The sequence below is a fragment of the Primulina huaijiensis genome, chromosome 3, assembly GCF_012295235.1.
Source record: "Primulina huaijiensis isolate GDHJ02 chromosome 3, ASM1229523v2, whole genome shotgun sequence".
Classification (NCBI taxonomy): Eukaryota; Viridiplantae; Streptophyta; class Magnoliopsida; order Lamiales; family Gesneriaceae; genus Primulina; species Primulina huaijiensis.
Genome location: NC_133308.1, coordinates 8,336,056 through 8,360,913, shown reverse-complemented (window position 1 = coordinate 8,360,913; position 24,858 = coordinate 8,336,056). Strand labels below are relative to the sequence as shown.

The following is a 24,858-nucleotide window of genomic DNA, read 5'->3' as shown; positions in this document are numbered from 1 at the left end:
ATTTAGAATATGCAGTGTTTACAAATGAGTTTCAACATCGAATTAAGATTCATCTGTATTAAAGCATAATCAAGGACTTTATCAATGCTGATCGCATGGGTATACAGATAAAGTGAAACGAAACCATTAAAAGTTATATTATATTAAAATAAAGATTGTTTATTACAACTGAGTCAATAAAATCCTTAGCCAACAGTTGGCTTGCAGGACATCTACTCTAACAATCTCCCACTTGCCCTAGAGCCAACTACCCATAAAATTTAATCCCATTGCTTCGCGATTCTTCTCAAACAATGGTCCCGGCAAGGGCTTTATAAGTGGATCAGCAACAATATCTGCAGAGGGGACTCTTTCGTCCGATATGTCTCCTCTTCCCACAATCTCTCATATGATGTGGAACTTCCTCAGTATATGTTTGGATCGCTGATGAGACCTTGGTTCCTTTGCTTGCGCAATGACACTAGTGTTGTCGAAGTACAACGGGACTGGATCAACTCCATTAGGAATAACGCCCAACTCTCGGACAAAATTCCTCATCCAAACTTCCTCTTTAGCTGCAGCAAATGCATCAATGTATTCAACTTCAGTGGTGGAATCCGCAACGGTGTCTTGCTTGGAACTTTTTCAAGAGACAGCCATACCATTTAGCATAAATACAAAACCAGAGGTCGATTTCGAATCATTTACGTCACATTAAAAGCTAGAATTAGTGTATCCTTCCAATTTCAATTCTCCACCCTCATAGACCATGAACAAGTTCTTAGTCCTTCTAAATTACTTAAGAATATCTTTCACGGCCTTCCAATGCATTGGACCAGGGTTCGCCTGATATCTGCTTGTAACACTCAGAGCATAAGCAACATCAGGACGTGTCGATATCATACCATACATGATATTACCAATGGCTAACACATATGGAATACGTGTCATCATCTCTATCTCTTCATCAGTTTTAGGACACATAGCTTTAGATAGAGTAACACCATGACACATTGGCAAGTATCCTCTCTTGGACTCTTCCATAGAGAATTGCTTCAGAATGGTATAGATATAAGTGTCTTGGGTGAGTCCCAGCATCCTTTTTTGATCTATCTCTATAGATCTGTATTCTCAATACATAGGATGCTTCACTCATGTCTTTCATGGAGAATTTACTTGCTAATCATACTTTAGTTGATTGCAGCAATCCTATATTATTCCCAATTAGTAGGATGTCATCAACAATAAGTATAAGGAATGTCACTGCACTCCCACTAAATTTCTTGTACACATATGGTTCCTCATGATTCTTAGCAAAATCAAACTCTTTGATAGTGCTATCAAATCTGAGGTTCCAACTCCTTGACGCCTGCTTGAGACCATATATAGATCTTTGAAGTTTGCATACCTTATGCTCACTTTCTACTGATGTGCATCCCTCAGTTGAGACATATAAATTTCTTCTTTGATGTCTCCATTGAGGAATGCAGTCTTTACATTCATCTGTCATATCTCATAGTCGTACCATGCTGCTATGGCTAGTAGTATTCTAATAGACTTAAACATAGCAACTGGTGAAAAATTTTCCTCATAGTCGATTTCTTGCCTTTGAGTATAACCTTTTGCAACCAGTCTTGCTTTGAAGGTCACTACCTTCCCATCCGTCCCAAGCTTTCTTTTGTAGATCCATTTGCATCCTATGGGGACGATTCCCTCAGGTGGATCTACTAATGTCCAGACTTGGTTTGAATACATAAAGTCCATTTCTGACTGCATGGCTTCAAGCCATTTGGTTGAATTAGTATAAGATATTGTTTCTTTGAAATTCATTGGATCACATCCAACACAATGTGTTAGAGTAGGTGCACGTCGAGCCAAGTGTTGGCCGAGCGTTCACAATGAAACTCTATGTATAAACAATCTTTATTTTAATAATATTTGAAATTATTATTTTGGCACATCTTTATCTGTATACCCATGCTAGTTGCATAGATAAAGCCCTTGAATATACAAATAGTAGAAAGAATATGAGATGCTCATATGATGAGTATCATGAAACTCATATTTGGAATACTGTATATTCTAAACAGTTCCTAGTCGATTCACCCACCGCTAAGGAGGATATAGGCCGCTCGAGTTCGAGATTAGTATCTGTGATGTGAGTACCATGTTTCATTGGTAGGGGACATTGTGATGTCCGAGCATGCAGATAGGTGCTCCTTGTAGAATGCACTGAACAAACCTCCATAAAGGACTTTCCAAGTGGTTCTCACTTATCGAGTGGAAACGTCCTAGTTTATGATTGTACACCATTAGTCCTTATGACCCGGGACAACATTGAGACTCTATGTGCTAGCATTACACTTTGACTTGTTTACCGACTCTCATGGGGTCATCAGGTGGCAAGGTTGGGTGTTTTGGCGAAACATATAGGAGTCGATGCATTGTAGTCGGGGATTCACCACTTACCTTCGGGTATGGATATCCTATGTGTATGTAGTTTGAAATCCCTGATCAGAGTATGGTGGTAATTATGAAAGGGGTTTCATAGATTACACAATCGATGCAACTACGACATGACACATAGTATCGATTCATTGACAACTCTCGATATACCAATGGTTGTCGAATCGGTCGGGATATATGAGATGAAGGGACCGTACTGTACGCTAACCATAATTGAATGGTTCTTGCAGGCACTATCATTTGATACCTAGGGAATCATGTAAGCGATGCTGCTAGGCGTTTAACATGATTGGTTGGGTACTATCAGACTTGAGTTCTGACGTTCTTGTTATCAAGGAGTAGACAAGTAAGAACGGAGCAATTGGGGTATGCTCAAATAAAGACATGTTTAGTCCGAATCACATGGAGATGTGAACCCACGGCTAGTTGTATCAATGAACCATTGAGGACCACACAAGTACTAGCTTTCTAGATCCCGTTGAGAAGTAAAATAGTTCAATGTGTTGAACGGCTTATAAATGAGTTTATACGCGTAAGGAAAAATAGAAGTATGACTTCTATGAGAGCAATGTAACTTTTAATTTGTGAAAGTGTTCCTAAATTAAAAGTTGACCAAATAAATAATGTATTTGAAAATTGTGATTTTCTTAAATATTATTATGGACTAAATTAAATTAATTCAAGTGTTGAATTAATTAAACACTAGTGGGCCTAGTAGAGTCCAAATAATTAAATTAATTCAAGTGTTGAATGAATTAAATATTATTGGGTCTTGTAGAGCCCAATAGAAAATAATTATTAAACTAGTGGGCTCGATTAAATCAAGTGAAGTTTAAATAGTCTCAAATGTGTTTGAGATATTTAAAAATAAAAGTCCATGGGCTTTGTAAATGTTACATGCCCAAATAATATAATATGCATGAGGAGGTGAAGAGTTGGGAGACAACCTTTTTCAATTAACAAGGCATGTGTCTCTCATGCTCACTTTAACTTTTTCAAGGACCAAGAAAAGTCATCCTCCACTTCACTCCTTGCATGAGATGGCCGAAATTTTGGATGTCTTTCTCCCTCATTTTTCTCTCAATTTTCTTCTTCAATAGTTGAGGAAAGAAAATACTTCTCAAAGAAAAATCCTTTAATTTTTCTAGTGCAAAATTAGAGGGGTTCTAGCTAGTTGGTGGTGGGCTTAATATTTGAGCAAGGTGTGCTCAAAGGGAAGTTTGAAGATTTGCCATCCTTTCAAGAGCTAAGTTGTTTACAACTTAGTTGGAGCCAAACATCAATCTCAAGAGATTGATAGGTATATTTTTCTTAACACCCTATGTATGACATTTTGGTGTTTTTGTATTTGCTACACATTATAGAAATGAGGTGCTCGGTTTTCTTGATGAAAAACAAATTTTGAAACTTCCGTTGCGCACTTGGGCACCTTATTCGATCCCCTTTCACAATGCTTATCATGGTTTTGTTCATGAAGAAGCGTATATCTTGCAGGTTGTCTAATAACCCTATCAGACTTTATAGGAGCTTGTACTTCAACTACTGGTTGTTGGGGATTATGTTCAACTACTATAGTTGAGGGAGTATCTTGAATTTCTTCAAGTTCTATCATCTTGTTTTTTCTATCTAATAGAAATTCCTTTTCCAAAAAGGTGGTATTTCTTGAAACAAACACTTTTGCTTCATTGGGATGATAGAAATAATATCCAACAGAATTCTTTGGATATCCTACAAAGTAGCACAAAGTGGATCTACTATCCAATTTGTCTCCCACTATCTACTTCACGTAAGCAGGACATCCCCATATTCTCATGTAAGAATATTTGGGAGTTTTTCCCATCCATATCTCATATGGTGTGTTATCCACTGCTTTAATATGGACATTATTCAACAACATTGCCGCAGTTTCAAGCGCAAAGCCCCAAAACGATGTAGGCAATTCAGTGAATCCCATCATAGATCGAACCATGTCCATCAAGGTTTGATTACGACGTTCAGAAACACCATTCAATTGTGGTGTTGTTGATGGAGTCCACTGTGAGAGAATCTCATTCTCTTTTAGATAACCCAAAAATTCAGCACTTAAATATTCTCAACCTCGATCAAATCGAAGTGTCTTAATACTTCTTTCTAGCTGTTTTTCTACTTCAGATCTAAATTCTTTGAATCTTTCAAATGCCTCAAGTTTGTGTTTTATCAAATAAACATTCCAATACCTCAAATGGTCATCAGTATTGCTCATATTTTGTGCTAACACTTAGCGGGCCACAAACGTCTGTGTGGATCAAATCCAGTAGACCATGCGCACATTCCACTGTTCCATTGAATGGAGTCTTTGTCATTTTTCCTTTTAGACATGACTCATGGGTAAGTAGAGAATTTATGTCTAACAAGTCAAACATGCATTCTCCCACTAGCTTGTGCATACTTCTTTGGGAAATGTGACATATTCTAGCGTGCCATATTTGTGCGGGATTTGGATCATCTAACTTTCTTTTGTTTGTTGTTGAAATCCTGTTTACTTGGACATTCACTTATCATTTTCAGAACATTTCTGGCGCATATAATTTCTTATGTCCGAGCTTTTTGAGTAAAATAAATATGTTCTGACTTATCGGGCATTGAAGACCGTTTAAGTGTCCTTAAGAGTTTGCCTCTTATTGAGTTTGTTTTTCTTGTGAGGAACAGAACATTATTTTCCGTTACTTTGTGGGCCATTTTCGTATGACGAGAGGCCCATTAGAAAAACAACATTTTTATCTTTTATGATGATCTCATAAGTCATAAGCGTATTGACTAGCTCTTAAAAGCTATCATCTATCTTATTCAAATTGAAGTTCGCCATAACCCCGTCAAATGAGGAAGAGAGAGACAACAAATTGATGTTATTTACCAACTCGTTAGGAATCACATATTCCAGGCCCACCACATTCTCAATAAGCCCAGTCATATATACACCACGCTCATGGGCCAAAGCCCCATCTTGCATGCGTGTAGTCATGAGCTCCTTGAAAATGTTGTGCATCATTGTATGAGTTTCATACACCATGCAACTATTGCACGTGCATTCGAATGTCAACAGAATTCAATGTTTCCTCAAATTGTCCCTACAGTTCATTTGACATAAAAGCGTGCATGTTACACTTTAGCTTGCATACTATGGTTCTACTATCTTTCATGCTTTGTCAGTTCAACAGGACTGACATTAGTGTGTATGCCATTTTCTCTGAATTCAGAACAATTTCCCAACCAGTCTTGAAATTTAGATTCGGTTAGCTTGTTAATAACAGAAATGGATTATGTGACAAAATCGAAAATATACTGATATGGAAACAGAATAATGATTGCTGATTATTTTAAAATAATTCTAAGATATAAAATATGGATTTTTATTTTATAAATTTCCTTCACACTATTTTGACATTTCCACCACCGTCTGATGAAAAAAGGAAATCGTATTTCCTTAGTGTGCACGAAGAGTCCAATTAGTCAATTATAATCTCGAATAATATTAGCCAATTATAATTTCTAAAAGGTAGAATCCAATTGCATCCCTATGCAACCTCCGCGTGTTTACCCTCACGTTTAATAAGGACCCAATAATATGAAGCCGTTTATATTCACATGTCAAACCGACCCATCAATATTGAATTGTAGTGGACGATCGCCATGAGTTCTTCCAATAATATGAGCCGAAGTCATGAGAGTTCCACTCAATTCACATCATATGTCCGGTGAAAGTCACAGCTTTCCGGCGTCCAGGACTCCCCGACAATATGAGCCAGACATTGTCCGCGGGTAGCGATCAACATGCAGCCACGATTGATGGAAGACAAGAATAAATTAAACTCTTTTAATTTTTACTTTTGTGGTTTGATATAAATTTTGAATCTTATTCAAGATGAGGGATTTAATTTTAAAATTGTCTCATCATTTTAATTTAAAATCGCGCACCACGAGTTTGTATGTTTGCCGGATTCATGCAACTATATTATCTAATAATATACATACATGCATAATACTATATATCGCATATATCATAATATGACATTCAAAAATAAATAAATAAGGATGATCGATCCCCAACACTATTAGATTCATGTGAGCCAGACATGGATCCAGGTCCAAAACCTAGGTGAATGCAGGGATGCAAATGCAACTATTACATGAGCTTCCAATATTTTACATGTCTTCATTTTGTGCATCGAGTCCACCATCTTCCAGTCTTGATCTCCCACTATTTCTAATAATTACATTTAAATAGCCATGGCACATAAGGGATACATCTCATGGGGTGGGAACGAGCCATAAACCAGGTCCACTTTAACACAAAATGAATAAAACAGTAAAATATCCTAACATACACCTAACACATTGGTCAAGGCTCTCGATCATCCTTCATGCATTTAATATCAAATATTAACATCAATTAATTAAACAAATTTAATTAACTGATAAATCATATATCTAATAATTTTATCACTAACCACCACAATTATTAAAGAATTTAATAAATTAAATAAACACCTTTATTTAATCGTGATTCTCGAATATTATGCCTTTTGCAATGTATTTTTTTTTTCAATTCTCGAAAATTCATGCAATTAGAATAATAAAATATTCTAATTATATTTCTAACCTTTCTTTTTACTTAATTAATCCAATTAATTAAGTTAACTAAAGATTCTAAATACATGCCACATTAAATGCAATCTCGAATATTAATGCATTAATATTATTTTTCTTTGTGTGCAAGTTTTTAAAATTATGTTATCATGAATATTTTCATATTACATTAATCAATATCATATTTTATAAAAACTTAATGGGCTATATTTTAATTCAATTAAAATATAATTTAATTATTAAATCCCATTTGAACTTTAATAAATTAGCATGATGAGCTTATACTCTTACAAGCCCATGATCCATGCTCCATTACATTAATATCATCATAATCCCGATCGACGATCTTACATCATCGATGTGACAATTTCAACTTATTTGTCATTATGATGCACACTTTAATATCGAGATCACCAATGTCTAAATAAGACAGGTGCATTCCCTTTGACTGTATTTAGCAGTTATGCTCCCAAAATTTCTATAAGCTTTTTTAAACTTTATTTATAAGCTTATCGATTGATCATATCAAACTTATTTCTTGTAAATTCAACTCATTGAATTTATTATCTCAACGGGAACAAGTAAACCAGTGCTTGTGTGACCCTCAATGGTTCAGGGATACAGCTAGCCGTGTGTTCACAACTCTTTGTGATTCAGGACATAATCCTTTATTCGGACTTACCCTAATTTTCCCCATTTTATGTATCAACCATTGATCATGAGAATGTAAGAAATCATAATTCTGATTAAATCCATCGAATCATGGTAAGAGCGTCTAGTAGCATCGCCCCACGACTTCCTAGGTATCACTGATAGTGCCTGCAAGAACCAGCCGATTATGATTAACGTACAGTACGGTCCCTTCATCTCATATATCATGATCGAATCTGCAACCATTGGTTCATCGAGGGTTGCATAATAATTCAATAACTATGTGACACATATAAATAGTGGCATCGCATGTACTACAAGAGAACTCCTTCTTCAACGTACATCTCATACTCTGGCTAGAGATTCCACGCACTATTAATTTATTAGATCACATAGAATATCCACACCCGTAGGTGAGCGATGAATCCCCGACTACAATGCACTGGCTCCTATATGTGTCGGAACTATACCCAATCTCGCCACCTGATGACTCTCCTGAAGCCGGTAAACGAGTCAAAGCACAGCCTTAGCATATAGAGCCTCAGTGTTGTCCCGGGTCGTAAGGACTAATGGTGTACAATCATAACCTCGGACTTATCATCTCGATGAATGATAACCACTTGGAAAGTCCGAGGGAGGGTTGTTCGGTGTAATCATCATATGACTACTCATCTGCATGTTTTGACATCTCTATGTCTTTACCAAGAAACGCAGTACACAACATCACAGATACTAGTCTCGAGCTCAAGCGACATTTCTCCATGTTTTCGGCGGCTGAATCGACTAGGAACAAATTTAGAATATGCAGTGTTTACAAATGAGTTTCAACATCGAATTACTTTTCATTTGTATTAAGCATAATCAAGAAGTTTATCTATGCTGATCGCATGGGTATACAGATAAAGTGAAACGAAACCATTAAAAGTTAAATTATATTAAAATAAAGATTGTTTATTACAACTGAGTCAATAAAATTCCGAGCCAATTGTTGGCTTGCAAGGCATCTACTTTAACAGTTCCACCGCTACGGTATTCGTATTTCGAGCATTTTAAACTCAAAGGTACGTTTCTAAACCTTCTTTTTACACCATTTAAATCATATTATGTGTGTTTAATCATGTTTGCATGAAAAATATGAAACTCTCCTTTTATTTTCGTTTTTATGGCATCTACATGATAAAACTTTGATTTTTAAATCCATGGTTATGTTGCACAAAGGGGCTGCCTTGATAGGGTTATGAAAGGAGACATTTTTCGACATGATTAAGGGTCCATAGAGGCTTGGCTAAGGGCTAGAAAGCAAGAGGAAAACAAGAAACAAGAATTGGGATCATATATGAACTAGGGTTTCGGTTTTAGGTTTCTTGAAGGGGCAGGCTATGGGCTGCTGTTGGGGTGTGTCCAGGGATCAAAAAGGGATCTAGTCATGGTCCTAGATAGGCCAAGGGAAGGCTGGTGAAAGGGATAGGGAAGGAGCGTGCGCTTTGGGTCGCTTAAGGCTTGTAGGGGCGCGGGTTTAAGGTTGCAAGTGCTAGGACTGTAGAGGCTGGTCCAGTAGAGTTATAAAGGTTCACTCTAGGTCCTAGGATGGGTACATAGGGTCTGGACATGATGGTTAAGGGTTAGGCTCGATGGATTGAAAGTTGGCTTGGGCTAGGGTTTGATCAAATGTGCAGAAAAATTCAGTAGGCGTTCTAAGCTATTTCGAAGGTCTTAAATGGTTTGATTTGGGTTACATATGGTATGGTTAGGTGTTAATAAGCTATGGTTCAAGTTTGGTTAAGTTTTGAGTCAATTAGGGTTAAAACCGGGACGTGCGGTTGAGTTTTAAAAGAATTGGAAAATTAATTGAGGAGTTTAATTTTACGTCTAAGAAATGTTTATGTGTGTATTTTAAGGTGCCATGTTAAGTTTAAGGATGAAAAGTTTATGTTTAGAATTTGGGAAGAAAATATTAAGTTTTGAATTTATTCGGACTAAAACACTTCATGGTTTAGTCATTAAGTTATTAAATCGATCGGGTTTACGTCTAAGAAAAATATTAGAGGATTTAAGCTTATATGATGATTTGGGATATACTCGAGTCAATAAAAGTCGAAATAGAGAATTTTAGGGTTCAAGGGCAAAATGGTCATCTTGTGTCCCGGGTAGTACGAAAGGCTTGGCAGTGTCCCGAAAAATCATAATACATGTTAAATGATATTTTAAAATATTTATGATGAAAATATGGGATTTTATTATTTATGATGAAGCTGTGCAATTTTTACTGTTAAAATGTTATTTTTCAAATGTAGAAAAAACACGATATTTTATGATTTGAAAAAGAAAAAAAAATATTTTGAAGGACGTGAATTGACTGTGACAAAGGGGATATGATATACGATTTTTGGGAATATCGTGAGGGAAAGGCCCAAGAGAGAGCCAAACGATCGTATTTTCATTTTACATCGATGCCTAGTGCCCGTCGTCATGCGCAATGGTGATCTAAGACTGATAAGTCAACCTGACGATAAAGACTAGTCACTTTCAAGATCAAACTTCTCCCAAAATGATAAAGGATTGAAAGTTTTATGATTTTCAATTTTACGATTTATAATCTATTTATGATTAAAAAAATGCTATTTTAAATCAAAGTACGATTTTAATGCATGTGCTTGTATATATATTATTTGTTACTTTTGTTTAGAATGTGCTCACTAGGTTTGAATGCTACAGGTGACGATATTGAGGGAGGCGCTGACGCTTGAGTGGGTCGAGTCCGACAGTACACTCCCAAGGGCCTTTATTTTACGCATTAGCTTCATAGTTAAAAGTTTAAAAAGATTATGTTAATGATTTTATTAGTGACTTTTATGCTTTATTTGAAGTTAGTATGGTTCATGTTAAAAGTAGAAGTTGAATTTGGTAATTGACGATTTAAGGATTTTTATGCATGTGAGATTTTAATGTTAAACTATTTTGAATTCTGGAAATGTTAAGTTATTTTAATGGTCAACTTTGAAAATTGATGTTTTTTTTAAAAACAATCAGTAGGATTTTAAAGATAAAAAGCGAGGGTCGTTTCGTTCTACCCTGATAGTATAATCGACGCTGAAGGACAGGATTTGAGCAAGTCAGTCTTCTGATGAGCAGTTACAAAAGTGGAGACTGAGGGATGAGTCCAAAGGTCTGAGATTGTATTCTGTCGAGGATGATGTAGTCCGATATCGCGACAAACTATGGGTTCCTAGTGGTGATTCACTGAGAGAAGGCATTACGAAGGAAGCCCACAGCACCCCGTACTCTATTCACCCAAGGAGTACGAAGATATATAATGATCTAAAATCTTTGAATTGGTGGATGGGCATGAAACGAGACATTTTGCGTTTTGTGTCCTAGTGCTTGACATGTCAATAGGTTAAGGCAGAGCATCAAAGACCTGCAAGAAACTTAGACCGCTCCCTATTCTCGAGTGAAAATGAGAGGACATCACAATGAATTTTGTGACAGGGCTACCGAGGACAGTTGGAGGATATAATGTCATTTGAGTGATAGTCGATCGACTCACTAAAGCAGCACATTTTCTACCGATCAAGAAGACTTTCACCATGATTCAGTACGCAGAGTTGTACATAAGAGAGATAGTAAGATTGCATGGGATTCAGTTGTCCATTGTGTCATATAGGGACCCGAGGTTTACATCTGCATTCTGGAAGAGTCTACACAGGCATTGGATACCAAGTTTCTGTTAAGTACATATTTCCATTCTCAGACCGATGGTCAATCTGAGAGAGTGATTCAGATCTTAGAGGATCTACTCAAGGCTTGCATGATCAACTTCCAGGACAGCTGGGAGCCGAAGTTATCTCTTCTGGAGTTCACATACAACAACAGTTATCAAGCATCTATTGGTATGGCTCCATACGAGGCACTTTATGGGAAAAAGTGTAGGTCACAAATCTATTGGGATGAGGTAGGTGAAAGAGCCGAGTTGGGCCCAGACATTGTCAGACAGACTACAGAGCTAGTAGTCAAGATCCGGGATATGATGAATACTTCTCAGAGCCGATAGAAGAGTTATGCAGATAAGCGACGCAGATATCTAGAGTTTGCAGTGGGTGACCACGTCTTTGTGAAAGTTGCCCCTATGAAAGGTGTGATGAGATTTGGTAAGAAGGGCAAACTCAATCCTAGATTCATAGGACCCCTCGAGATTATCGAGAGAGTTGAGACACTAGCCTACATAGTTGAATTGCCGCCGAATCTGGCGGGAGTTCATAATATGTTCCACGTCTCGATGATGCGGAAGTACATGTCGAATCCTTCGTATGTGCTGAATTATGAGCCTCTGCAGTTGACACCGAACTTAACTTTCGAGGAGAGACCTACCCAGATTTTTGACAGACAGGAGAAGAGACTCCCGAACAAGGTGATCCAAATGGTCAAAGTTAAGTGGCTGAATCATTCCGACGAGGAAGCTACTTGGGAGACCGATAATCAGATGAGAAGTCGTTACCCAGAGCTCTTCGGTAAGTTTTAAATTTCGAGGACGAAATTCAATTTAAGAGAGAGGGGAGGAATTGTAAGGTCTAGAAATTCGAACGACGTAACTAGACTGTATGCAAATCTAGGGGTTACTAAAATGTTTATTTAATTATTTTTAAATGCATTTAGTGCATGGTTATGACCAGATTTCATGATTTTATGGCGTGGTTTACTTAATTGCATAACATAGGGCTCTTAGCAGTATTTTATGCTCGACCGGGGAACGGAGACCGGAGACAGTTAAGAAATTTTTTTTATTAAATAATTATTTAATATATGGTGTATTTATTATGTAATTTTCGAAAATGGGCATTTTTAAGATATTTTTACACGTTGAACCATATTTTAAACCGGTAGGCGATTTTTAGCAAAATGAAAGACTTTTTGAGTGCTCGGGTAATATTTTTGAAAACGTATCAAAACAAAATATTTTACATGCTCGTTATGGGCCTAATGGGCTTGTTATTTCTTGTTGATGGGCCTAAGTTTTCCACTGTAAAAAAAAGAAAAAAGAATAGGCCCACTCTTTTATTATATTTTCTCCTTCATTTTTCACTCCAAAAACCCTAGCATCTCTCCCTTAACCTCTCGGCAGCCCACCTCACAGAAAATTAGCAATCTTTGTGCATTTTGCAAGGAGATTTCGGTAGGAGCTTTGTCCCGTATCTCCGGTGCTCGTCCCTCGCTTCGTCGGTTAGAACTTTTGAGCGTTTATATATTAAGACACGCCCAATTCTTTTATTTTCTCATCTTTCACGCTATATAACATGTCTTTGATTGATTATGCATGATGTTTAAAGGAGCTAACAATTTATGCTTGAGTGGGATCGGAAAAATACATAAAACTTGGATTTACTTTCATGCTTCTCACTTTTTGATCGTGTTTGGTAAGGGGCTGCCAGGATCAGAGGACTAAAATCACGTCTGGTGGATGGTGTTAAGCACTAGGTTCAGATCGGGAATGGTTTTGTATGAGGTAGATCATATTCCTTGTTTGTGGTCCGGTTTTAGGGGCGTTCGGGTGGTTCGTGCGCATTCGAGAGCATGGGGCTGAGGGCCACGATGCTGCCCATTTGGCGCCGAAGCATTTGAGCTTCGGCCATTGTAGCGCCACAGCGCTGGTGCATGGAGCCTAGGCACTTACCAAGCGCCATAGTGCTACACATCCAGCGCCGTAGTGCTAGTCCTGTACTTGAGGATTAATGATTTTGGTGAACATGTCTCGTTTTTGGTGTTGGTATGTCAATGTGTCCGAGGTTATTGATTTTTTAATTTGGTCATTCGGGGTTTGGTTAGGAGTCTCTGAACTATGGTTAAGTTTCGGGTTGATTCAGGTTAAAACCAGGACTCCGGTCTAAGTTTTAAATGAATTATAGAAGTTCAAGCGTGGGCTCGAGTTTAAGTCTAAGAAATGATTGAAAATATGTTTTTAAGACGTTTGATAAGTTCGAATGAGAAATGGTCATGTTGCACCGATTTAGGTTAACAGTCCTGACAGTGCCCTGACAACTGATATTGCATATTTAAATTGTATATGTTGATATTGAATATGGATTTTTATGTTAATGCTGAAAAATACGTTGCGCGCTTGGTTTTAAGAAATGTATGTAAATGCATGAATTTTATAAGTGATGAATGCGATGACATGTTTTTGAAAGAGATGAGTTGGTTGTGACTAACACGAACATGTAAGGCAAAGGCTCGGTGGACGGGTAAAACTGTCGCTGATGTCCCCGCCGCCGGGTACAGCGGTTATACGTAGATGGATCCGTCGACCTCGAGCTGATACGAAAGTCACAACTCTTGATATGAATTCAATAAATAAAATGAATAGGAATATGATGATACGATGTGACATGATTTGATATGTTTATGTCTATGTTCATGCTTTTGAAGATCACGAAAGTTACTTTGTTTACAGTACTTATCACTGTTACATGATATGTATATGTACTTGTTATAACAGTTCAGGTGTGTTGAGTCTTTAGACTCACTAGGTATGATTGATGCGGGTGATCATGTGGATGAGGAGACTGGAGGCACTGAAGACTGAGTAGGCTGAGCTGAGGGTGCACGTGAAACCGGAGGACCTTGCATTTCTTCCGCATAATATGTTTATGAGACATGTGTCTAAACAATATTTTTAAATTTTTTTGAATCTTTTTATATGTTGTTGATTTGTAAGACATTTGATATTATGTTAGAGTTTTTCTTTTAAACCAGTAGACTAGGGGATTGAGTACGTTTGAGATTTTTAACTGCAGTTATTTTTATTCAGTGGTTGGATGAATTTTAAAATGTATGATTGACTTATTCATATGTATATGAGTATGTATGTATTTTCGGTCATAGTTTCAAAAAAAAATTGCAATAGCAGTTTAGCAGTAAACGTTTCAATTACAACTACTAGTTCTCATTTACAACTTGTTTGATTAAGGTATAGCAAGCTGCCGGTATCGAGAATTTTGTTCGTTCGAGTTTAATTTATTTTCGTCGCATTAATCAAAATATATTGATGCATTATTTGGGTTTATGCTGTAGGTTTAAGGCAAAAACTTGTGTGAGACAGTCTCACGGGTCGTATTTTGTGAGACGAATCTCTTATTTGGGTCATCCATGAAAAAGTATTACTTTTTATGCTAAGAGTATTACTTTTTATTGTGTATATTGGTAGGGTTGACCCGTCTCACAGATAAAGATTCGTGAGACCGTCTCACAAGAGACTCACACTAGGTTTAATCGTCGGACAATTTCGAGGTATATATTCGATGACCCAAAATTAATGTTGAATGAGTTAGTGCGATATTTCAATGAATGTGTATCATGTGATTATTGTTGGATTAATTGATGTGATTATTAAATAAGAAAATAATTGATGCGATTATTAAGTAAGAAAATTAATAATAGAAAATAATAGTAGGTCTTTTGTTTCTTCTGGTCTTCGGTTCTGAATCCCGTCTGTTTTGTCACCCAACTTCACGCCACTTTGACTACACATATTAAATCTGGTCTTCGGTTCAGAATCAAATATTAAAGATCGATTTTTCATATAGCAAGCTTCCCCTCATCAAAAGTGGGAGGAAGAGAGGGGCCATGACCAAAACCGAACGACGGCACATGATCTTTGAGTGATCTTTTGTCTTTGAAGTCCGAACCGCAGACTCACAACCAGCGTTTGCTGCAGTTATTCTTGTGAGTTCTCCCGTCTCCTTTAACGGCCAAAACGCTTTCCACAGTTTCGGCATGAAAAAAGCTTCATTCCATGTTTTCTCTTGTGATGTGTTTGTAAAGTCCTAAAATCATTCAGGGGTTTTTGCTCTGGGGTGGTTTATACTGTTCTTGCATCCTTCTCTGTCGCAGTAGCATGGGATTCCTAACATGAAGCTTGGTTGAGTCCCTTTCAATGAGTTAGGGCCTCGGCGATATTCTGAGCCATGACCCCCCACATGTGCAGATCAAACATGAGATAATCAAAGAAATTATCTTACACGTGTAAGAAATTACAACAACAATTATAATTGGAGTTCTTGAAACTAATAGTTTCTTATGTGATGGGAGCAAGATAAGTCACAATTTCAAAGTATTTGGACTAATAGTTTCTAACGGCAACATTGATCCAAACATCTTTGTGTACCTTGGATATGGAGGTTGCTCCTTTATTTAAAGATTTAGGAGTGTTCGGTGGGCTTAGACCCTTGTATCTTGGGTTTTAATAATGATATTTAATATAATAATGAATAAAATTGGCTCAACTTAATGATTATAAAATTAGGTTTCCGACCCACACTACAATAAAATCTACATTCAACCACACTCTAAAGACAACGTTTTAACGAGAAACTATTGTCTTTTTTTTAACAACGATTACAATGAAAACCGATGTCTTTGTGCGTTTTTTCTTATCAAAAACAACAGTTTTTAAAAAATCATTGTTTTTTATGAGAAAAACCGTTGTCTTTAAGCGTATTTTTTTGGTGGATACGACAACATTTTTTAAAAATTTGTTGCATTTTAGGTGTCAAAGACAACGAAATCGTGATCGATAAGCGTGTTTTTTAAAACCTAGGACAGCGCTTTGGAAAAAACGTTGGAAAAACTGGAAATTGGCTTTCAGTCCCCAGTCGTCGATTTTTTTTGTGTTCAGTTCCTGGGTACTTTTTTAGTACCACATTTCCACATGAAGTGTATCACATTTCCACATAAAGTGTACCACATTTTGTATGACATAGTACCATAATTTTGTGGTTAAGGAATAAATCCAAAAGAAATATTTTGATTGGGATTTTTCACCAACTTCCCCTCGGAAAAAACCATTAAAAACTTTTTTTTTTAAAAAAACTTAATTAAAAGGAAAAAAGGGAAATCAAAGGAGAAACCATTAAAAACTAAAAAAAAAGACTTAATTAAAAGGGCAAAAAAGGAAATCAATGCAGAGAAAAATCCATACCTGGCTCCCGCTCCGTATGTGAAAGGAAGAAGAAAACAGAACCCTACTCCCGTTGCTCTCTCCCTCACGTGCGACAGCTTCCGTCGAGCGCCGCCCAGAACACCGGAGAAGAAGCGTCGAGCTCCTGAAGTTCTTTCCCAAGCCCCTGCGCCTCTTTTCTGTACTGAATTGAGAAGAAATCGAAGTTTTCTGTGCGAGATTTGCGTTCGATTCAGGTGAGATTTGCGTTCGATTCTTGGTTGTTTGTGTTGTATTGAGTAAGGAATTAAGTTTATGTCCTATTTGAATTGTTCTTTGGGAAGTTACGTGATATTCTTGAATACGAGTACCTAGGCTGTGTAATTTTGTTCAACGAGCTTCATCAAATCAAAGGGAAAATTTGGAAATCCACATCTTTTCTCTTGAATGTATATTCTGACGAAGCATTCTTAGGCCATCTCTAAAGCTGTGCAGCTTTGATTGCTCCGATGGGGGCTGCACTATTTAACCAAAATAGCGCAGCCCCTTCCTCCTGCTCCAAATTTGGCGCAGGAGGAGACCCCTGCGCCAAAGTGGCGCAGGGGTTTTCTTTTTTTTTTTTATTTTTTTTATTTTTGATTTTTTTTATTTATATTTATTATAAATATTTATAGTTAAAATTATATATATTTTTTAAATAATATTATAATATTGATTTTATTACTTAAATAATTAGTTATTTAATCATAAAAATTATAACATAATAATTGTTCATTTTTAAAATATTTATTTATTTACTTTAATTATAATATTTAAAAATAATTTTTTATGATTTTTAATTAATATAATTTAAATCAAATACAAAAAATTAATATAACAATACAATTCATAACTAAATTCTAAAGGATAATCGAAATACAAATGCAACTTGAAACACATAATTGAGATACATATTATATATTCATTAATTTATTTTATATAATTAAATTATAAACTTAAATATTATTATTTAATTTATTATTAATAAAGCATTAGTCATAATTAAAAATATATCAAATAAAATATAATAATTAATATAAGTAAAATAAAAAGAATATTTTGTGTATGATTTGAAGTAAATGGGTTGGAGATGAATGTTGTATTTGGTGCAAAAATCGCAATATTTTAATGTAAAATTTGCACTAAAATAGATTTTGTGGTTGGAGATGGACTTATCTCTATTTGTTTATGATGTCAAACCCTATATATATTATTTATTTATTTGTATATATAATATAAAATAATTATGTTATTTTAAATTATTAAGGTTAACTTAATCCTAATCTTCACACTCTATAGCCGCCGCATTCTCCCAGTCCCAAACCAGAGATCCGGCTCGAACGGGGTTGATTTTATGCTGAGCCGAGTGTAGACCCGTTGCCATCCCTACTCACGACCCAATTGAATTTCTCAAAAATCCTAACCACGTTTGGCGTCTGTTCTCTCCTAATATTGAATTTCTCAAAAACCCTAACCACGTTTGGCGTCTGTTCTCTCCTAATTCTATAGTTCTTCGAGTTTGTAATAACTTTGTATTATGTTTATGGTTATCAGTGACCTGTTGGTGTTTTTTTCGCAATACATAGCAGATGACACTTAACGAGAAGAAGTTTATCGAAACAGCGCTGCTTTCTGATCTTAGAATTGATGGGCGTGGACCATTTGATTACCGGAATGTGGCGATCAAGTTTGGCAGGTGAGGATCTACTCCACCATTTTCTCAAACATTCATTTAGCTCAACTTACTTGTGCTCGTAATACTCTATACTTCCATCATTATGTTTTTAATGATTTCTGGGACCTTAAATTACTGGTGATATGGGTTCGGTTATAAATTATTAAAGAAAATACAGCTTCTTTTATTGAATCAAAATGATTATACTTTATGGACTGATTGTCCGCATCGAAATGTATTCTGCGATGCAATTGGCTTCTTGAAAGTCTGTCCCTTGTGAAAAGTTTCCCGAACCTTTGGTTTGATGTGCTTAACTCTTAAAACTCTAAGGTACGTGCTAGGGCTAAACATTTTCCCAATAAAGTCCTTTTTGTTGCCATTTTGATTTTCATTGGTGCTTGAGTCTCGAATTTTTGTTTCTATGGAATCAGTGAGTGTCTTGAAAATGAGTTCTTTTGCACGTACCCTTATGGCTTGTGTATGATGATTGCTGATTTGCTGTCGATCATATGGCCGCTTTCTATTTGTATAAAATTTAAGAACTGATGCAGGTGGAAAAGTTGGAAGATCATGATGGTAGTTTTTTCTATTTTTTAAATGAAATTGATGAACACTTTACCATATGAGTATACAGAAAGATGCACAATTTCTCATCACATGGTCTAAAGATTGAATGTAATATTATTTTTGTCAATATCTGCTATGCTTCAACCTGTGACTGACAACGGTTGCATCTTTTTAATTCAAATGAGCAACTAAAGATTATATTACCTTTCAGTATGATATTTTTCCCAACTTATGGTTTAGCTATATAGATGTGTAAATGGGCTTGAAGGATTTGTATGTGCACAGGGAAGATGGTTCATCAGAGGTGCAGTTGGGTCAAACACATGTGATGGGGTTTGTGACCTCCCAACTTGTTCAACCTTACAGGGACCGCCCTAATGAAGGAACTCTTTCAATATACACAGAGTTCTCTCCAATGGCAGATCCTTCATTTGAAATAGGCCGTCCTGGGGTATTTGCAGTGGAGTTAGGTCGCATAGTTGATCGTGGATTGAGGTAATTTCCGCCTCTTCTTTTAAAATTACAGATCTGTGCTATGTGTTGTTGCATAATGTTATGCAGACTGCTTATCAAACACTGGGTTTGAAGTTTGAACTTTTATCTAGTTGTTTGAAAATCTGGATTAAATTGTGATAGCACATAAAGAGTTCCAGGCCATTGCATCTGTTTAAAATTTTGTGGATGAAATGTAGCTTAAAAATGTTGTAAAACTTGACTTGTTGATTTTGTTCGAAAAGTCTGCGTTCTATATCCATTGACTTGTATCCAGCATTGGAAGAGGAAAGCAATCTTAGCTCATAGAAGCTCCTACAGTAATAGCAACTTTGTTTTCATGGATTTGATTCCTCTTTTCTTGCAAAATGTTGTGAAACTTGATTTGTTGAATTGTTAATGCAATCATGGTTTACATTGAAAAAAATGTTATTGTTTCATATGAATCATGAAAAGTGTGTTATAGGGAAAGCAGGGCTGTGGATACAGAATCACTTTGTGTTGTTGCCGGAAAATGGGTTTGGTCTATTCGTATTGATCTCCACATTCTAGACAATGGGGGGTGAGTTGGACATGGTACCTTTGAATTCCCAATGCATGATTATTTGTTTTTCTGCAACTCTAAACCTTGTCTAATTTGTGTTTTCCTTTACCTTTACAATAGAAATCTTGTTGACGCTGCCAATATTGCTGCTTTAGTGGCTCTTTTGACATTTCGAAGGCCGGAGTGCACAGTGGGAGGAGATAACGATCAAGAAGTTATCATACATTCTCCTGAGGTCGGTTGATTCGTTATAGATAATTTTTAAAGATATTGTTGCGATGTAATCGAGCATAGTTGTCAAAGGGCGAGACGCGCCACCAGGCGAGTCCCAGGCGCAGCGATTCACTAAACCGAGTCCAGGCACTTGCCTGGACTAGCCTTGGAGGTTAAGCACGTCCAAGTGAATTTTTTTTAATTATTTGTTTAAAACAAAAGCCCAAACCCAAACTCTAGTAACCCAACGCCCTAACACCTGAATCAGAAGAAGAGAGCTCTGAACAAAAGAATGAGGTGAGCGCATCTACATCCAAAACATCCAAAAAAGATCGATTTCACATCTTTTGGATGAAGAGGAAGAAAAAGTTAATGTTGATAAAAAAAAATGATGAAATCCAAGAAGAACATAAGTGAAGTCTCTGATGATTCAATGGAAGAAGATGAAATTGATTTGGATGATTGAAAATTTTCAATCATGCTACTAATTACTATAAACTTTTTAATTATTTTTTGTTTTGTGTGATATTGTTACTTGATTATTTCATATTTTAATAAAATATCGTTTCTTATAAAAAAAAAATATTTATTCTAAGGTAAATATATTTTTTAAAAAATTAAAAAATGTTCGCCTTGCTTCGGTAAGGTGCGCGCCCCGCCTTGCGCCTGAGGCTCCATGGCCTAGGTGCTCACTGAGTCCTTGACAACTATGTAATCGAGTCACATATCATTGATGGCCTCCCACGAACCATTTTTAGGATCATTGATTTTTCTGGGCATGGACTTGGGAAAAAAATTGAGTTAGTTTTTTGTTGACTTGATATCTGCTTGCTGATGCTGTAAATTTGGTACATGCGATGTATATTCTAGGTCTTTTAATATATATTTTACATGTGTTTTTCATAACTTATAAAATAGCTTTCTTTCGGTATATTATAATTTATATTACATAAAAGAGAATTATGTTAGGGTAGAGACATGTACATGGGATTTTGGAGGTAATGTTTCTGGGATAATTTATTGCCCCCCAGCTTTGTTCGGATTCCTGGTCTCTTTCTTTTCTATGGAATTGAAGAACAGGAGAGAATATTTAAGTAACAATCTGACGGTTAGAGTTTAAAAGTTGCATATCTTTCTGTTTTATTGGCTTAATAGACCATTGTAGATTGTAAGTGCAAGTGTGTTTTGCTTTTTTGCCTGTTTCTTATTTTTAGTTCTATGTTTCACTGCTTTAACATGGTGTCTACTGATTTTTAAGGGGTTTTTATTACGGTGTCTACTGATTTTAAAGGGGTTCTGGTGGATTTTAATTTGCTTTGCAGGAATATTTTTCTTGCACTTGCCTTGAAATTTAAAATTTGAGCTTGAATATGACTGTTGACTGTGACAGGTGAGGGAACCACTTCCATTAATTGTGCACCACCTCCCTGTAGCAATAACCTTTGCGTTTATCGGTAGTGAGAGTACAGTGGTAAGAATACATTAACTGGTAGTTAATTTTTCCTTGACTTTCCTTTTTCTTGTCTCTTCTGAAATCAATTGCATCCTCTATTCATTGTTTATGCTCTGACTCGTGTTTGTAGGTAATTGATCCATCAAACTTTGAAGAAGCTGTTATGGGAGGAAAATTGACTGCTACTCTTAATACGAACGGTGATGTGTGTGCTATTCAAAAAGCTGGAGGAGATGGAGTCATACAAAGTGTTATTATGCAATGCTTGCGCATTGCATCTGTAAAGGCCGCTGATATAACTAACAAAATAACGAAAGCTGTTAGTGGTCTGCATAATTCATGTGCACACAAGTCTTTGAAGATCTTTTCTGTTATTTGAAATTTATCATTTCTTTGTGCAGGTTGAGTCGTATAATACAGAAAGAGCATTGAGAAAAATCAAACGACACCCTGACCCAGTTGTAGATGTTAGCAAAGGTGCCGGAATGGGAGTTCGTTGTTTGTCAATGGAAATGGAAAAAACAAGATTGAAAATTGAGGATAGAAAGGTCAATCGAAGTGATGACATGGAAATTGAAACCCACTCATCGAAGAAAACTGGAAGCAGGTTGGGTGATGCGAAATTTAAAAGTTTCATTGGTGGTCCATCCAGTTGGTAGAGTCTTGTTCTGTTTCAGCTTTTCTTATTTGTATTTCTTGGATTTTATTGAGATGCAAATCTCAGTCGGTCAATAGTTTTGTGCCAGTTAAGGTGGTGCATTTTGTTCACTGTGTTTTTTGCGTCACCCTTCTTTGATAATTTTGACACAAATTCCGAATATTGAAAATTGATGGTGTTTGGATGACATTTTTTTCGTTAAGTGACGTGAAGAGAGGCCACTTGTTTCAAATAATTGCTGGAAATATAGATTTGAGATTTGGGATGATGATAAAGTGAAAGGCAAATTGGGGGAACGTTAAGTCGGGAACTTTTGAGATGATTTGACATGCTGGGAAGAAAAATTGTAGAAAACAAAGATGGAGAGTATTATTTTAAACGAAAGTGAAGGGAACCGTACATTCTTTGATTTGGAGTGGGAAGCTGGGAGAATTTAAGTTGCGTGACAAGTGAAAGAAGGTCAAAGCTTTCCAGGAATATTCAGTGATCAGACGTTTTCCCTAGTGCTAAATAGACTGAGTTCTGTGGGATATAAATTCATTGATCAAAAGTGCCCAGGAATAATCAGAGACCAGAACTTTCTATGTGGTTGCATCTGCTGTTTCAAAATTGCTATTTTTCTTTTGAACAGCAATTAGTAATGACAAGAAGAAAGGATTATACTTTGTTGAAAATCTTTGAAATAATACAGTATTTGGTAGGTTCTTTAACCATCATTCAACGCCATAGGTTCAGATGTTCTAAGTAGTAGCCTTATGTAATTCACTATAATTGCTAAATTGGGGTTAACTGATACTTACGTGTCTTCTGGGATTTTTGGTCTTGGTCACCCGTCACCTTGCTTCGCCAAGATCTTGGTCCTATTGAAACAAATTTCCTTGTCCTGTCTGATTTTGAGACATCAACTCCAGTGAATATTCATTTATTAGCTATTTGATTCTGGGTTTTATCATTCCCCTGCAGGGATCCGTATTCCAAGGGTATAAATGGTGATGAACTGAAAGCATCTCTCGCATCACGAGGTATTTTAGTTGTCTATCCTTTTATGTATGTTGCATGAGCACAACTGCACCTTTTCGTTAAGGAGTGTGTCTGCGTCTAAACACCATTCTAGCCATGGTCTCAAGTTAGATTGCCTGCTCTTAATCATATTCTCCAATTAAGAAATATCCCAAGCTGTTGATTTTCGTCTTTTCAAAATATTCCTAGCAATCATAAACATTTGATGTCTCAAAAAAAATATGTATTTTATTTGATAATTGTATTGCTGAAGCCATATGGTTCAGATTTTAGAACTAGCATATTATAGTAAATCATTATGTGTTGTGCAGCTGCAGCAACCTCTGTTGAGAAGATGGATGTGTTACCATCTGTGAAGACACAGTTCACTATGATTGATAAAACCCCTACTGAAATGGATTCCACACCATCATTGCAACAGACTATTGAGACAGGAGAACAGACAACCAAAGTAAAGACTTTGATGGATGCAGTCAAGCCGAAGCACAGACGGAAAAAGAAAACCTATCCAAACCATGATTTAAGTTAAAAAAATTCCATTATATAAGATCTCTAAGAGCTTGTAAGTTTTATCTATTCAGCATCTTTTCTACTCTAAGAGCTTGTAAGTTTTATCTATTCAGCATCTTTTCTATTCTCCTGTAAAATTTTCTTTTTAATCTATATGTTGGGAAACTTGAGATAGGTTCTTACATTACCCTGTGGGAGAAAAAAACTAATTGTGGAACAGTGCAGAGCTACTATGTTCTGGCTCTTTCCTTATCTGGTTGAATCCCATAACTGATTTCGTCGTTGAAGGGATAGTACTAGTGCATAAGAAAATTATCAGTATAAATTGAACTGATGTGCTGATATAAAATATTAGTTATTAATCTATAAAAGCACGCATTACACATATAACCAAAAAAATAAAAATAAAGTAAGCATGCCTCATTATCAGATATGAACTTAAGAATGATGGACACTATTTTAGTTTGTTTGTAATAAAGACAATCTAAATTCATTTTAAAAATAAATCTACTCGTCCATATATCAAGGAATTCAAGTTACACTCTTGGAAGTCTCCACAATTAACCTTCGAGTCGAGCTCAAGCTAGATATTATTAATATTCGAGGCGCGTGGTGCTATATATAGTCGCATATACAGATATACTCAATGTATAAATAAATGCTGAAAGAAAGTAAATAACTCGTGCATGTATTAACTCACAAGCCTTCGATTAAGTTGATATGTATCAATGTATGTTAGCACAAGTTTCGTAATACGAAGCATATTGTACAACTACAATTGCTGGAAATATAATATTGGCTTCCACGAACATGTACTGAGAATAGAAAAGGAAACTACAACTTACCAAATTAATAATACATATAATATTCCTTAATAAATATTCATAACTTCAGATTCTTGAGCAAAAATTACATGGGACTTATTATTATGAAGTAGCCGACGAATTTGGCATACTTTGAATGGTTATATAATTAACCACGTAACTGTAGAGGGCTAGCCTCGCCTAATAATGTGGCCGTTAAAAGGGAAGCTTAA

At 36.1% G+C, this 24,858-nt stretch overlaps 1 protein-coding gene across 4 annotated transcripts; it reads left to right on the top strand.

Moving 5' to 3' along the window:
- The first annotated feature begins 16,690 nt into the window (after positions 1 to 16,690).
- Positions 16,691 to 24,004, top strand: LOC140973475 (exosome complex component RRP45A-like). 4 transcript variants are annotated; one of them, XM_073436300.1, is made up of 10 exons: positions 16,691 to 16,908; positions 18,280 to 18,386; positions 19,218 to 19,427; positions 19,900 to 19,986; positions 20,089 to 20,203; positions 21,572 to 21,652; positions 21,765 to 21,953; positions 22,036 to 22,289; positions 23,256 to 23,314; positions 23,624 to 24,004. In XM_073436300.1, exons 2-10 carry the CDS (start codon positions 18,280 to 18,282, stop codon positions 23,839 to 23,841), a joined length of 1,320 nt encoding a protein of 439 aa, XP_073292401.1. In that variant the 5' UTR covers positions 16,691 to 16,908; the 3' UTR covers positions 23,842 to 24,004. The 4 variants fall into 4 exon arrangements, with proteins under 4 accessions (XP_073292401.1, XP_073292400.1, XP_073292404.1 ...); XM_073436299.1 differs by having other exon boundaries at positions 16,693 to 16,908; positions 19,891 to 19,986; XM_073436301.1 differs by having other exon boundaries at positions 16,695 to 16,908; positions 19,891 to 19,986; positions 22,036 to 22,241.
- The last annotated feature ends 854 nt before the right edge of the window (positions 24,005 to 24,858 follow it).